The sequence below is a fragment of the Leucopleurus acutus genome (genome assembly GCF_964270905.1).
Source record: "Leucopleurus acutus genome assembly, chromosome: 20".
Taxonomy (NCBI): Eukaryota; Metazoa; Chordata; class Mammalia; order Artiodactyla; family Delphinidae; genus Leucopleurus; species Leucopleurus acutus.
In genome coordinates this window covers 41,733,578-41,747,632 of record NC_139162.1, presented here as the reverse complement: position 1 = coordinate 41,747,632, position 14,055 = coordinate 41,733,578, and the positions used below count along the sequence as shown (strand labels likewise).

General features: G+C 44.2%; 1 protein-coding gene across 3 annotated transcripts in view; it reads left to right on the top strand.

The window, feature by feature from the left end:
• Positions 1 to 14,055, top strand: part of RHPN2 (rhophilin Rho GTPase binding protein 2) — a 57,125-nt gene that overhangs the window by 21,002 nt on the left and 22,068 nt on the right. For 2 of the 3 annotated variants that reach the window (XM_082862350.1, XM_082862352.1), the window contains exons 3-4: positions 7,211 to 7,339; positions 10,000 to 10,075. In XM_082862350.1, coding sequence (XP_082718476.1) covers positions 7,211 to 7,339; positions 10,000 to 10,075 — 205 coding nt within the window. The remainder of the gene's footprint in view (positions 1 to 7,210; positions 7,340 to 9,999; positions 10,076 to 14,055) is intronic. The other variant, XM_082862351.1, reaches the window with a different exon arrangement.

Below are 14,055 nucleotides of genomic sequence, written 5' to 3'. Positions count from 1 at the left end.
CTCTGTAGGACAGACTCTAGGTCTATCCACCTCACTACAAATAACTCAATTTTGTTTCTTTTGATGGCTGAGTAATATTCCATTGTATATATGTGCCACATCTTCTTTAGCCATTCATCTGTCGATGGACACTTAGGTTGCTTCCATGTCCTGGCTATTGTAAATAGAGCTGCAGTGAACATTGTGATACATGAATCCTTTTGAATTATGGTTTTCTCAGGGTATATGCCCAGTAGTGGGATTGCTGGGTCGTATGGTAGTTCTATTTGTAGTTTTTTAAGGAACCTCCATACTGTTCTCCATAGTGGCTGTACCAATTCACATTCCCACCAGCAGTGCAAGAGTGTTCCCTTTTCTCCACACCCTCTCCAGCATTTATTGTTTGTAGATTTTTTGATGATGGCCATTCTGACTGGTGTGAGATGATACCTCATTGTAGTTTTGATTTGCATTTCTCTAGTGATTAGTGATGTTGAGCATCCTTTTATGTGCTTGTTGGCAGTCTGTATATCTTCTTTGGAGAAATGTCTATTTAGGTCTTCTGCCCATTTTTGGATTGGGTTGTTTGTGTTTTTGTTATTGAGCTGCATGAGCTGCTTGTAAATTTTGGAGATTAATCCTTTGTCAGTTGCTTCATTTGCAAATATTTTCTCCCATTCTGAGGGTTGTCTTTTGGTCTTGTTTATGGTTTCCTTTGTTGTGCAAAAGCTTTGAAGTTTCATTCGGTCCCATTTGTTTATTTTTGTTTTTATTTCCATTTCTCTAGGAGGTGGGTCAAAAAGAATCTTGCTGTGATTTATGTCATAGAGCGTTCTGCCTATGTTTTCCTCTAAGAGTTTGATAATGTCTGGCCTTACATTTAGGTCTTTAATCCATTTTGAGTTTATTTTTGTGTACGGTGTTAGGGAGTGTTCTAATTTCATACTTTTACATGTACCTGTCCAGTTTTTCTAGTGAATTATTGAAACTGAGAAGGGGGTTATGGGAACCTCTGATTTGTAGCTGGTTGGTCAGAAGTTCAGGTGCCCTCCCCCTGCCCCCACCTGCTTGCAACTGACCACCAAAGTGGGAGCAGCCTTGTGACACTGAGCCCTTAACCTGTGGGGTCTCTTCTAACTCTGGGAGTTGGTGTCAGAATTGAATTGAATTATTGGGCACCCAGTTGGTGTCAGAGAATCAGAAATGGAGAGTTTCAAACATTATTATTTTTAAAAAAGAAGTTATTAGAGTTCGAACAGAATATCTTGGAGAGCATCACATGTATGGCAGAGTATGGTTTTGTGAGACTTTTGTTTTTGGGGGCGGGAGGTGTATGTGTGTACCGTGCTGTGATATAAATGCATTTCTTACTGGTGATCGTGCCCTTCTCCAAAAAAAATTCCCAACCCAATGACATTCACCAACTGAGCTTCCAATATCTCCTTGCCTGGCTGGGGAGTCCAAACGTGCATGTGTGAAAACTTACTGGGCAGTGAGAGGGCAAGTGCCACGCTATCTGCAGCCAGGCCACAGCTGCTCTTTCTGAGGGGGCATAAGCTCGTTGGTTGGTCATGGAGAACGAGCTGAAGCAAGGGAGGGGGAGAGAGGGAGAGAGAGAGAGAGAAGGGAATATATATGCACCACGGAGAGAAACTGATGGGCCCAAATGTGTGCAAGGCAGGGGAAGCCCCAGGGGAGAGGGCCGACTGCAGGGGAAGTGGTTTAGCGCTTTGCTGTCTGGAGGAAAGGTGGACAGGTGGTGAGCAAAGCTGGCCAATGACAGGTAGATGGATTTTCATCAGCTGAGGAGGAGAAGGTAGTCAGGTACTGTCTCTCTGGCTGGCTGGAGCTCTTGGCTGGTGACGCATTTCACGGATGAGGACAGTTCTGGTACCTGGCCTGAGCCATGGCTGAGGACTTGCCAAAATGGTTCAACGAAATGTGCTCAGCAAGACCTGGCTTAGAACTGGGTTTTTACTGGGGTTTATTTTTAAAGGATACAGCTCAGGAACAGCCAGGTGGAAGAGATCCACAGGCCGAGGAGGGAGAGGAGCCACCATCCCCTCTGCAGGCAGGCCTCCTTCCCTGCCCTTCGATGTGTTCTCCAACCTGGAAGTTCCCCATCACTTAGGGGTTTAATGGAGGTTGCATTACTTCATTACCGGGGCATAATTGATGAAGTTATTGGCTACTGGTGACTGAACTCGATCTCCAGCTAGCACCTGTAAGGTCTTCGAGTAGGTGGCAGAACCCCTGCTTTGAGAATTTGGGTAGTTTGTTTCTCCATCCTGCTTAACACTATTCCATTCAACGGATATAGCACATTTTGCTTATCCATTTGCCAGTTAGATATCTGGATTCTTTCTACTTTGGGGGCTATTAGGAATAATACTACTATAAACATTCACACTCTTGTCTTGGTTTGGACATATGTTTTCATTTCTTTCATATAGATTCCTAGGAGTGCAATTACTTGGTTGTATGCTAAGTTTATGTTTTAACATTTTTTGAAACTACCCAGCTGTCTTCCCAAGTGGCTATGTCATTTACATTCAGCAGTGCATGAGGGTTCTAGTTTCTCTATACATCCTCACTAACACTTGTTATTGTTTGTCTTCTTTATCATAGCCAATCTAGTAGCTGTGTATTGGTATCTTATTATGGTTTTAACACGCGTTTCCCTGTTGACTAAAGACTTTGAGCATCTTTTCATGTGCGCTTATTAGCCATTCATAGAACTTCTTTAGTAAAATGTTTATTCAAATCTTTGGCCCATTTTATGAATTCAGTAAAGTTGCAGGATACAAAATCAATATACAGAAATCAGTTGCATTTCTATACACTAATAATAAACTATCAGAAAGATAAATTAAGAAAACAATCCCAACACTCCTACAGCGTTGGTGGGTCTGTAAGTTGGTACAGCCACTATGGAAAACAGTATTGAGATTCCTCAAATATTAAGAATAGAATTGCCACATGACCTATGTACTCCACTTCTGGGTATTTATCTGAAGAACACAAAAACACTAATTTGAAAAGATATATGTACCCCTATGTTCATTGCAGCTTTATTTACAGTAGCCAAGATATGGAAACAACCTAAGTGTCCATCAATGGATGAATGGATAAAGAAAATGTGATACACACACACACAAACACATACACCATGGAATATTACTTAGCCATAAAAAAGAATGAAATCTTGCCATTTGCAGCAACATGAATGGACCTTGAGGGCACTATGCTAAGTGAAGTAAGTCAGACAAAGACAAATACTATGTGATCTCACTTATATGTGGAATCTAAAACAAAACAAACAAAAACTCCTAGGGACTTACCTGGTGGTCCAGTGGCTGAGACTCCATGCTCCCAATTCAGGGGGCCCAGGTTCGATCCCTGGTCAGGGAACTGGATCCCACATGCCGCAACTAGGAGTTTGCATGCCACAACTAAAGATCCTGCGTGCCACAATTAAGAGATCCCGTGTGCCGCAACTGAGACCTGGCACAGCCAGATAAATAAATAAATAAATATTTAAAAAAATAATAAAAAAACAAACCAAACAAAAACCCCCAAGCTCATAGATACAGAGAACAGATGGGTGGTTGCCAGAGGTGGGGGCTGCAGGGGAGATGAAATGATGAATGTGGTCAAAAGGTACAAATTTCCAGTTATAAAATAAGTCATGGGAATGTGATGTACAGCATGGTGACTATCGTTAATAATACTGTACTGTATGTTTGAAAGTTGCTACGAGAGTAGATCTTAAAAGTTCTCATCACAAGAAAAAAATTCTGTAACTAAGTATGGTAACCCATGGCAAATAGACTTATTGTGGTGATCATTTTGAAAATATACAAATATAGAATTATTACGTTGTGTACCTGAAACTAGTATAATGTTGTATGTCAATTATAATCAACTAAAAAAAATCTTTTGCCCATTAAAAAAAATTGAGTGGTCTTTTTGTTATTTAATTAACAGAACTCTTTATATATTCTGGATACAAATTCTTTATCAGATATATAATTTGCAAATATTTTCTCCCAGTCTGTCTTTTTTCATTGTTTTATTTAGATGGTATCTTCTGGAGCACAGAAGTTTTTAAATTTGACGAGTCCAGTTAATCGATTTCTTTTTTTTCTTTATGTGCAGTTTATTTACTTTTTATTTTCTATTTTTTTTTGGCTGCGTTGGGTCTTCGTTGCTGTGCACAGGGTTTCTCTAGTTGCGGCGAACGGGGGCTACTCTTTGTTGCAGTGCACTGGTTTCTCATTGTGGTGACTTCTCTTGTTGCGGAGCATGGGCTCTAGGCACGCAGGCTTCAGTAGTTGCAGCAAGCAGGCTCAGTAGTAGCGGCACGCAGGCCCTAGAGTGCGCAGGCTTCAGTAGTTGCAGCACGTGGGCTCAGTAGTTGTGGCACGTGGGCTCTAGGGCATGCAGGCTTCAGTAGTTGTGGCACACGGGCTCAGTAGTTGTGGCTTGTGGGCTCTAGAGCACAGGCTTAGTAGTTGTGACACACGGACTTAGCTGCTCCACAGCATGTGGGATCTTCCCGGAGCAGAGATTTAACCTGTGTCCCCTGCACTGGCAAGTGGATTCTTAACCACTGCGCCACCAGGGAAGCCCTCAGTTGCTTCTTTTATGGATTGTGCTTTTGGTGTGTAGCTAAGAATACTTTGTCAAACTCAAGAAGATTTTCTTCTAGAAGTTTTGGAGTTTTTGCTCTTTTACTGAGGTCTCTGATCTATTTTGACTTAATATTTGGTTTGGTGTAAAATTTAGATTGAGATTTATTTTTTGCCTATTGTGCAGAAAAGAGTTATCATAGCCGGCCTGAGACGGCTATCCTTAGAAAGCCCTGCTTGCAAGGTTGATGTTTGGCTGGTATCTGGAAACTTAGATTTCAGGAGAGTTCCCACCGTTCCCAGAACTGATAAGAGGCGCTCGCTATACTTAAACTATTTGCACAAACAATGTGGTTTATATTGCATACCGCTTTCCTTCTAGGAGTCTTGAATTTTGGAACATGCTAGGCAGAGGCGTCTACCTGACCAGCCCCCAGTAAAAACCCCAGTGAGCTTCCTTGGAAGATAGCATTTTCACGTGCGTTGTCACAACCGTTTGCTGAAGGAATTAAGCATGTCCTGTGTGACTCCTTTGGGAGAGAGGACGCTTAGCGCCTGTGCCTGGTTTCCTTCAGACTTCACCCCATGCACCTTTCCCTTAGCTGATTTTGCTTTGTGTCCTTTTGCTGTAATAAATCAGAGCAATGCGTACAACTACATCCTGAGTCCTGTATCCTGCAAGTTCTCCTAATAAATCACTGAGCCTGGCGGTGGTCTTGGGGACACTGACATGCCTAGGGATGTCCAATTGCTTCAGCATCATTTGTCAGAAAGACTTTTTCCCCCTTGAATTTTCTTGTCACCTTTGTCAAAAGCAATTCACCATAAACGTAAGGATGTATTTCTGGATTCTGTTCAGTTCCATTACCTTTCCTTATGCCAATACCACATCTTGATTACTGAGGCTTTATAGTAAGTTTTAAAATCAGATAGCATAAATCCTCTAACTTTGTTCTTTTTCGAACTTCTTTGGCCCTTCTAGGCCCTTTGCATTTCCGTATAAATTTTAGGCTCAGTTTGTCAATTTCTACTAAAAAGCTTACTAGCGTTTTGATTGGAATTGCTTTGAATTGATAGATCAATTGGAGAGAATTGACATCTTGACAATAGTGAGTCTTCCAATCCAAAAACATGAAATGTCTCTCCATTAAATATCACAGCAGTGTTTTGAAGTTTTCAGTGTACAAGTCTTGTGCTTCTTTTCTTAATTTTATTCCTAAGTATTTTAATCTTTCTGATACTATTTTGAGTGAAATGTCATTAATTTAATTTAATTTCATTTCAAGATTGCTCATTGCTAGTATATAGAAAAAAAATTGATTTGTATATTTTGAATTGTATCCTGTGACCTAACTAAATTTATTAGTTCCAGTATTTGTTTTGTGGATGCCTGGGGATTTTATACATGCAAGATTATGACAGCTGTGAATAAAGACAGTTTTACTTCTTCCTTTCAGTCTAGATGCCTTTCATTTCTTTCTTTATTTTATTGCTGCTGGCTTGAACCTCCAGTATGGTGTTGATTAGAAGTGGCATAAATGGACATCTTTGCCTTGTTCCTGATCATAAGGAGGAAAGCATCAATCTTTCACCATTAAGTATGATGTTAGCTGTGGGTTTTTGTAGATGCCCTTTATCAAGTTTTGTAAATTATCTTTTATTCCTAGCTTGTTATGGATTTATTTTATTTTATTTTATATTTTCGCGGTACGCGGGCCTCTCACTGTTGTGGCCTCTCCCGTTGCGGAGCACAGGCTCCAGACGCGCAGGCTCAGAGGCCATGGCTCACGGGCCCAGCTGCTTCGTGGCATGTGGGATCTTCCCGGACCGGGGCACGAACCCGTGTCCCCTGCATCGGCAGGCGGACTCTCAACCACTGCGCCACCAGGGAAGCCCCTTGTTATGGGTTTTTATCATAAATCTGTGTTGGACTTTATCACATGCTTTTATTCCTGCATCTGTTGAGATGACTATTTTTTGTCCCTTATTCTGTTGATATAGTATGTTACATTAATTGATTTTCGGATATTAAGCCAACCTTGCATTCCTGGGATAAATCCCGCTTGGTCGTGATGTATAATCCTTTGTATATGTTGCTAGATTCAGGTTGCTCATATTTTATGGAGGATCTTTGCATATGTATTCATGAAGCATATTGATTGGTTATTTTGTTTTCTTGTGGTGTCTTCCTCTGGTTTTGGATCGGGTGATATTGGCCTCATAGGATGAACTGGGGAGTGTTACCTCCTCCTCTATTTCTCATCCATTTCCTTTTAGGGGGGAAATTTATGGTCTCTTATGGGTGACTAGGAGCAACTCCTTTTTCTCTTCTCAAGGCTAATTCTTACAGAGTGGTCTTAGCATTCGTGTCAGGCAGCTCAGTGTCATTGGCTATACCCTAGGTCCATTTATTGGCAGGTGTGGCTCAACATGGGGCAGGTGCCCAGCATCCCTGAGACACCTTATCTGATCACATATGGCTCCTCCGTCTGCAGGCAGACCCTCAGAACTTCCCTATGGGGACAAGGGTTGGGGTATCTGCTCGCCCGGCAGCTGGGATGCTTGCTGAGGATGCTTCTCTCCCCGCTCTCTTTGAACAGAGCAGCCACGAACCAAAAGGTACGGGAGCAGGTGCGCCTGGAACTGAGCTTCTTGAACTCAGACCTGCAAATGCTGAAGGAAGAGCTGGAGGGGCTCAACATCTCGGTGGGAGTCTATCAGAGCACAGAGTAAGTGGGGGCAACACTTCTGTTGGATACTTCCTGAGCCTTGGAACATGCCTGCATCAGGGATGGTGCACAGATAGGCCTGAGGGTGTGGCAGACCCCACTTTGATCCAATTTGGGGTTGAGCAAGGTGTAGGAATTAAAGGGATGAACCCATGGAGTTTATTGGAAATACCTGGCCAGTTGGACAAGAAGGCATTTATTTGTCCTGGGGACACACGGGACATAGTTTTACTGGAGAGCTATGTGGCTGGGTCCAGGCCGGGAGATGGCGTCTCTCAGGTGGCCTGGGTGGTGGCTCTGTCATAAAGATGCCTTGGAAGGGCGGCTGTGGTTAGCTCTGAGAGCCAGCCTGCCAGATGGGTCCCAGGAAGCCCTGCCTTCTTCCATCAGCCTCAGCACACGGTCTGACTCTGGGTCATTCTGTTGAAAAGAGTACAAAAACATAAAAACTGCCTTTTATATCAAAGATTATGAGACCTTTGCAAGTTCCCTGAGGAGACAGTATGACTGAGACACTTTGGAAATGTCCCCCATTAAATATTGGAGAAACAAATGTTCTAATTCAGAAGCATCCCTCAGGGAGTGTTTATAGGAGACCAAACGTTGAGGTGTGACCTTCAGAAAAGCTCAGAGAGTCTTTCACCCCAAGGTGAGCTATCTTGGAAAGAAAAGTCCATCTTTAAGAAGAAATAACTTTGAGGGGACTTCCTTGGTGGTCCAGTGGTTAAGGCTCTGTGCTTCCAACGCAGGTGGCGTGGGATCGATCCCTGGCAGGGAACTAAGATCCCACATGCCACGTGGGGCAGCCGTAAACAAAAGAAAAAACTTTGAGCTCTAAAGAACAGTTTACATACTTTTCTGTGTGGGGAAGTGGTACTTCTCAAAAGATAAGGGAGTCCCAGGGGAAACCCAGTCAGAAAATAATTCCCTGGATTAGCAGAATGAAAATGTTGGGGAACCTTGAGTCACCTTTGGAATGTACTTTTCCTGATTGTCCCCAGTCCTCTGCACTGTCCCCGAGGTGTTTTTCTGAGTCACGTGTGAAACCTCTTCTCCTTTGGTGACTGTCCCTGAGCCAGCCCATGTGTCCTGCCTCGCTTACCTGTGGGCTCCCAGTGCAGTCTGACACCTAATCAGAACAGTCAATGCACAGCTCCCCCCAGCCTATGCTCTGGTATTAAATTCCAGTGTTTTGCCCAAAGGTCTAAGTTCCTCCAGGAGGCAAGGCCGGGCCAAACTTTGGTGATAAATGTAGGATGTTTCATATTCCCCCTCACCATACAGAAGCACAGGGCTGTCCATCACGAGGGTGTTCCCCAGAGACATGCAGTTAAGGCCCCTGTGTGACCACGGTGCGGCTCTAAAGTGTCCGGCCGGTCCCCTGTGCATTGGGAAGAGGGGAGAGAGATGTGCAGATGCATAATGACACCTTGCATTTCCATCAGCCGCTCTTCCTGTTTTCAAAGCAGATTGTTTTTTTCTCAGCACGGTTGATTTTTAAACATTTCTATGAGGTAGGCAGGGAAGAAACAATCTCATTGTGCAGATGAGAAAACACAGGGAAGCCGGAAGTTACGGAAAAAGTTATATTAGCACAAGGTGGAGGGCGGGGCGCCCTGGCCCGGAGGCTTTGGGACGCTGGCTGCTCCTGGACAGTCACAGGGAGAGCCAGCCCCGTCGGGGTCAGACCAGGAGCACGCTGGGGCCCAGAGGAGGGCAGCACAGCCTGTCTTCATCTCCTTCTAGCAGGATCCAGCTTTCCCTCAGGAAAGGGCTTTGGGGAAGCTCTACACCCCGCTGGGGCTCGCCTGCTTTCAGCTTAGCCCTGTTGTTTTCTGTCCCCCACAGAGGCAGCTTCAGCTTACAGCCTATTGTCCACTCACCCTGCCTGCATTCCTGGCCTCCTCCCCAGGCTGGGCTGAGCAACCCCAGGAGGTCTCCTGTTACAGGTCTGGGAGCGAAATCCCTGTTTGCAAAACATAGCTGAGCCCCATTCACTTCCTGTTAGCTCTGCCCCTAAGGCCACTCCCAGGGCGACCTGTTGGGTAACCAACTGGTGAGTGCGGGGAGAGGAGGTGGAGGGGAAACAGCCGGTCAGGGTCTCACCCAGGGCTGGGAGCCAGGTGCGCTTAGGTGTCAGATGGGGCCCCTGCCTTCAAGGCCTTCCCTGTGCTGGGGATGGGATGCCTAGAGGGATACACCGTATAGGAGGAGGCCCTTGAGAGCCCAGAGTTGGAGGGCTGCAGGGGAGATGGGACCCGCTGCAGTGAGGAGAGGCGGAGGGGGATGGGGTTGGGTGGAGCTGGTGGAGATGCTCCAGACGGTGGAGCAGTGGGCACACCAGGCACAGCCCCGGGTGCACAATAGGTTCTCAGCACAGTTACTCAAAGAAGTGTAGCGATTGGAGGGCTAAATCAGGGTGGAGCTGGTAGGGGCCTCATGTGTTAGGCTGGGTCGTTTAAAAGTTGCCGGGGACTGGGACCAGTTTTGGAACAGAGATGGGGACGTGACCCAAGTGGTCTTTATGGAAAATGAACTGGTGCGTGCTAGCTTGACGGGGGAGAGCGGGTGGGGACCTGAGCTGGGCTGCTGGGGGAAGGCCGGGGGGTGCAAAGTGGCCGGGATACGGATGTTCATGTACCTTGCTGTGTTCCTTCTAGGGAGGCATTTACGATTCCCCTGATTCCGCTTGGCCTGAAGGAAACCAAGGACGTTGACTTTTCAGTCGTTCTCAAGGTGAATCTCAAAGCGAGGGGCACTGGACTCACTGTTTAAAAGGGAAGTGTAGAAGTTGTGTATCCCTTGAGAGTGGCCTTAGGCTCAATGTGCCAGTGTCAGTTGATTTCTGCAGGGTGGCCTTGAGCCCCCTCAGAGCCTGTCCCGTCCTTTCAGATGCTCCCTTTCATCTGGTCACTGAGGCTTCTGGGGAAGGGGTTGGAAACCCGGGCCAGTCCACCCCAGGTCAAAGCGGGTATATAACCGATTTAGGCCACGTTTTTGGAAGCATAGCCAAAGTTTTTGTCCCTCAACATTTTATTGTGAAAATAGAAAAACCGAAAGAATTTGACAGTGAATCCCTGTATACTCACTACCTAGGTTCTCGCGTGAACATTTTGCTGTAGTAACTTTATCACGTATTCGTCCATTTATGCATCCCTGAATCTATACATCAATCCATTTTATTTTTTGATACATTTCAAAGTAAATCAGGGAATTTCCTGGCGGTCCAGTGGTTAGGGCTTGGCACTTTCACTGTCGGGGCCCGGGTGGAATCCCTGGTCGGGGAACTAAGATCCCACGAGCCACGCAGCTTGGCCAAAAAACAAAAACAAAAAAACCAAAAAAACACCAAAACAAAGTAAATACTTGAATAGCTAGAGTTTATGGATCCCGCTGCTCCCTAATTCCTGGATGTCTACCTTCTCTTTTCTTTCTGTCTCCCCCTCTTTCTCCCTCCCTCCCTTCTTTCCTTCCATCTTTTTTTTTTTTTTCCTTCCAATAACAACCTTCTTGAGATATAATTCACACACCGCACACTTCACATCTTTAAAGTGAACGGTATCTGGCCTCCCCTTAGCCAGTGTGTCCCTGGCAAGCAGCGTTACTTGTAGGCCCATCTGTGTCTGTCACTGTGCAGGGTGCTGTTGAGGTCACAGGCCCTGCCTTTGGATCCCGTGGTTCAGTAGGGGATCCAGGTGGGAAGTGGAAGATGTGTTTTGATGGAGCCGCCCAGAGATGCCTTGGGGCCAGGAGAGGCCTCCCGGTGCCTGGAATGCTTTCCTCTTCCTCCTTGCCCCACATCCATCATTCTGAGTTTTACTGACTCACCTCAAACTTCCATTTAGGAGGAGAAAGTGGCGATGAGGTGGAAGGTAGTGCCTGTCTCTGAGCTTTCCAGCACAGGCATGGTGTATAGGAATGAATCCCAGCGTCGTGAAAAATGCTTCAGAGAATTTTGTTTCTTTTCACAGTAATCCTGCTAGTTGACTCATCTCGGACTGCTTTTAATTTAGAAAAGAAAAAAATGATGATATGGCATTTTGGGCCCTACACAATTTGTCCTTTTAAAAAGCAGTTGGTTAATGCTTCAGAAGCCTTTGCACTTGACCTCCAAGCTCAATCAGAGACTGCGTGAGTCCCTTGACATATAAGCCCTTTCACTCATGGCCTTGTGGACTGCTGCTTGTTTAAATCCAGGTCCCGGGCCCTGTGAGTCTGGGGTTTATTTTGGAGTTTAAGAAGGGACATCGGTAGTCTTCCTGGATGCAGGATTGTCAAGGATTTTATTTTCTGGGTAGGAAACAATCCAGAGCTATATGGCAGCTTTTCACAGGTCCCCTGAACTTTTAGATGTGACACTTGCCACAGGTCTGTGAGACTCCAGACAATGCTTATGTCTGTGGAAATGTTTTAGTTGCTTTTGTAGAATAGTTTCTTTTAAGATTTAGTTTGTTGCTTGGTGCCAGAGCTGCAGGAATGCAGGCATTTGGGGGTGTGGAGTAGGTGAAGAAGATTAAGAGGTACAAACTTGCAGTTATATAATAAGTAAGCCAGGGAGTTATAATATACAGCCTAAGGAATATGGTCACTAATACTGTAATAACTTTGGTGATAGATGCTTACTAGACTTGCTGTAGTGATCATTTCATAATGTATGCAAATGTCAAATCATATGTAATACATGTGAAGCTAGCATAGAACTGTAGTCAACTATGTTTCAATGAAACAACACAAAAAAGACATACTTAGAACCACAAAATGTCTGAGTTTGGAAGGAATTGTAAAGGTTACCAAAACATAAAGATAAAAATAAAGAACACAGGCATTTAAAAGGTAGACTCTTGGAGAAACTTGGAAATTTCATGGGCATCTGTAAGATCCAAACATGTCATGTGCTGAATTCACGTTAAAGCCAGTGGGGGAAAAAACTCACACGTTGTGGGTATGGCCAAGTGCCATTCAGCTGAGGCTTCCAGCCATGTCATTTTAGCCTAAAAAGGACTCTACAAATGTCAGTCATACAAAAATGAGAATGTTTGGGGGATGTTCTGTTTTTCCTTCCACATTTGTCCTTGACAGTAACACAGACAGGTGCCACAGAAGTAGTTTGGCGACTGAATTAGGGCAATTCAAGTTGTCTTTCAGATCTGTGTATCCATGGGATGTATAATGGTCATTGAAGCTTCATGGTCTGATTTTTTTCTGTTTTAAATAAATGGACTTTAAAATGACTTCACAAAAAAACACGATCGAAATCAATTCCCTTTCAGAGAATTCACGTTTTGTTTTGCTTTTAAATATGTCTTTATTAATTTATTTTTCCTACTGAGAACAGTATTGCAAAACATTCAGAAAATATCAAGACATGTAAAGATCCGTCACAGCCACACACCTCCCTCCCCCGCCCCCCGTCTCCCCACTGAGCTATGTAACTTGCTCAGTACTTAATCTGTGAGCACCCGATCTTGTCCTCTGATCAGGGGCCTGCCTTAGGAGGCTGTGAGACTCCTGTGATCTGTTCAGTCTTAGCATGGTGTATTCTGGTAGTAGGTGCTAAATAAGGTAACTATTAATTTCATTCCTTTTTAAAAATATTTATTTATTTATTTGGTTGTGCTGGGTCTTAGTTGCGGCTCACAGGCTCCTTTGTTGTGGCTCACCGGCTCCTTAGTTGCAGCTCGCTGGCTCCTTAGTTGTGGCATGCATACCCTTAGTTGCAACATGCATGTGGGATCTAATTCCCTGACCAGGGATTGAACCCGGGCCCCCTGCATTGGGAGTGCAGAGTCTTATCGACTGTGCCACCAGGGAAGTCCCAATTTCATTCTTAAGGCAGCTTTCAAATACTGTTGTCAGCAGCTCTCTGAGCACGTTTGCACACTTTGCTGAATATTCCCTTTGGATAAATTTCTGGATGAGGATTTGGTAGGTTAAAGATACATGTTAGGGATTTCCCTGGCGGTCCAGTGGTTAAGACTCTGTGTTTCCACTGCAGGGGGGCACTGGTTCGATCCATTGTCAGGGAACTAAGATCCCACATGCAGCACAGCCAAAAAAAAAAAAAAAAGAAAAAGATACATGTTACCTAATTACGCACCAGAAGTAAGTGGTCCTGCCTTACATTCCCACAGTGTATGACCGCTTACATTGGGTATCGCTTATCATTTTGATTTTGTGAGGTCAGGCAAAAATGATACCATGACAGTTTGCATTCTTTGATCAGTACTAGAGTTCCCGCTTTTGTTTATTTGTCCTTCACACGTGTCCTTTTGGAAATACCTATTTCTGTCCTTTGTCTGCTTTACCGTAGAGTTGCTTTTAAGAGTTCTTTTACATATGAAGGAGAGTAATGCTTGGTTATGTATGTTACAAATATTTCTCCCAGTAGGTTCTCTCCTTTAACTTGTTTTACAAGCAATACCAGTTTAAAAAGTACATCTTTTTTTTTTTCAAACAGATTTTGTGTTGTTAAGCTTAACAGTTCTTCCCTTAACAATTCTTCCTTGATAACATGTTCAGAAAGGCATTCTCCACATCAAGAAGACATAAATATTTTGCTATAGTTTCTTCCAGTGCTTTAAAATTTTTTAACATTAGATCTTTAATCAATCAGGAATTTGTGTGTAAAAAAAATGAGGTGTAGTACTCTTTTTATTTTCACCAAAAAATGGGTAGCCAGTTTCTCCTGAACTATGTATAAAGAATCCATCTGTGAG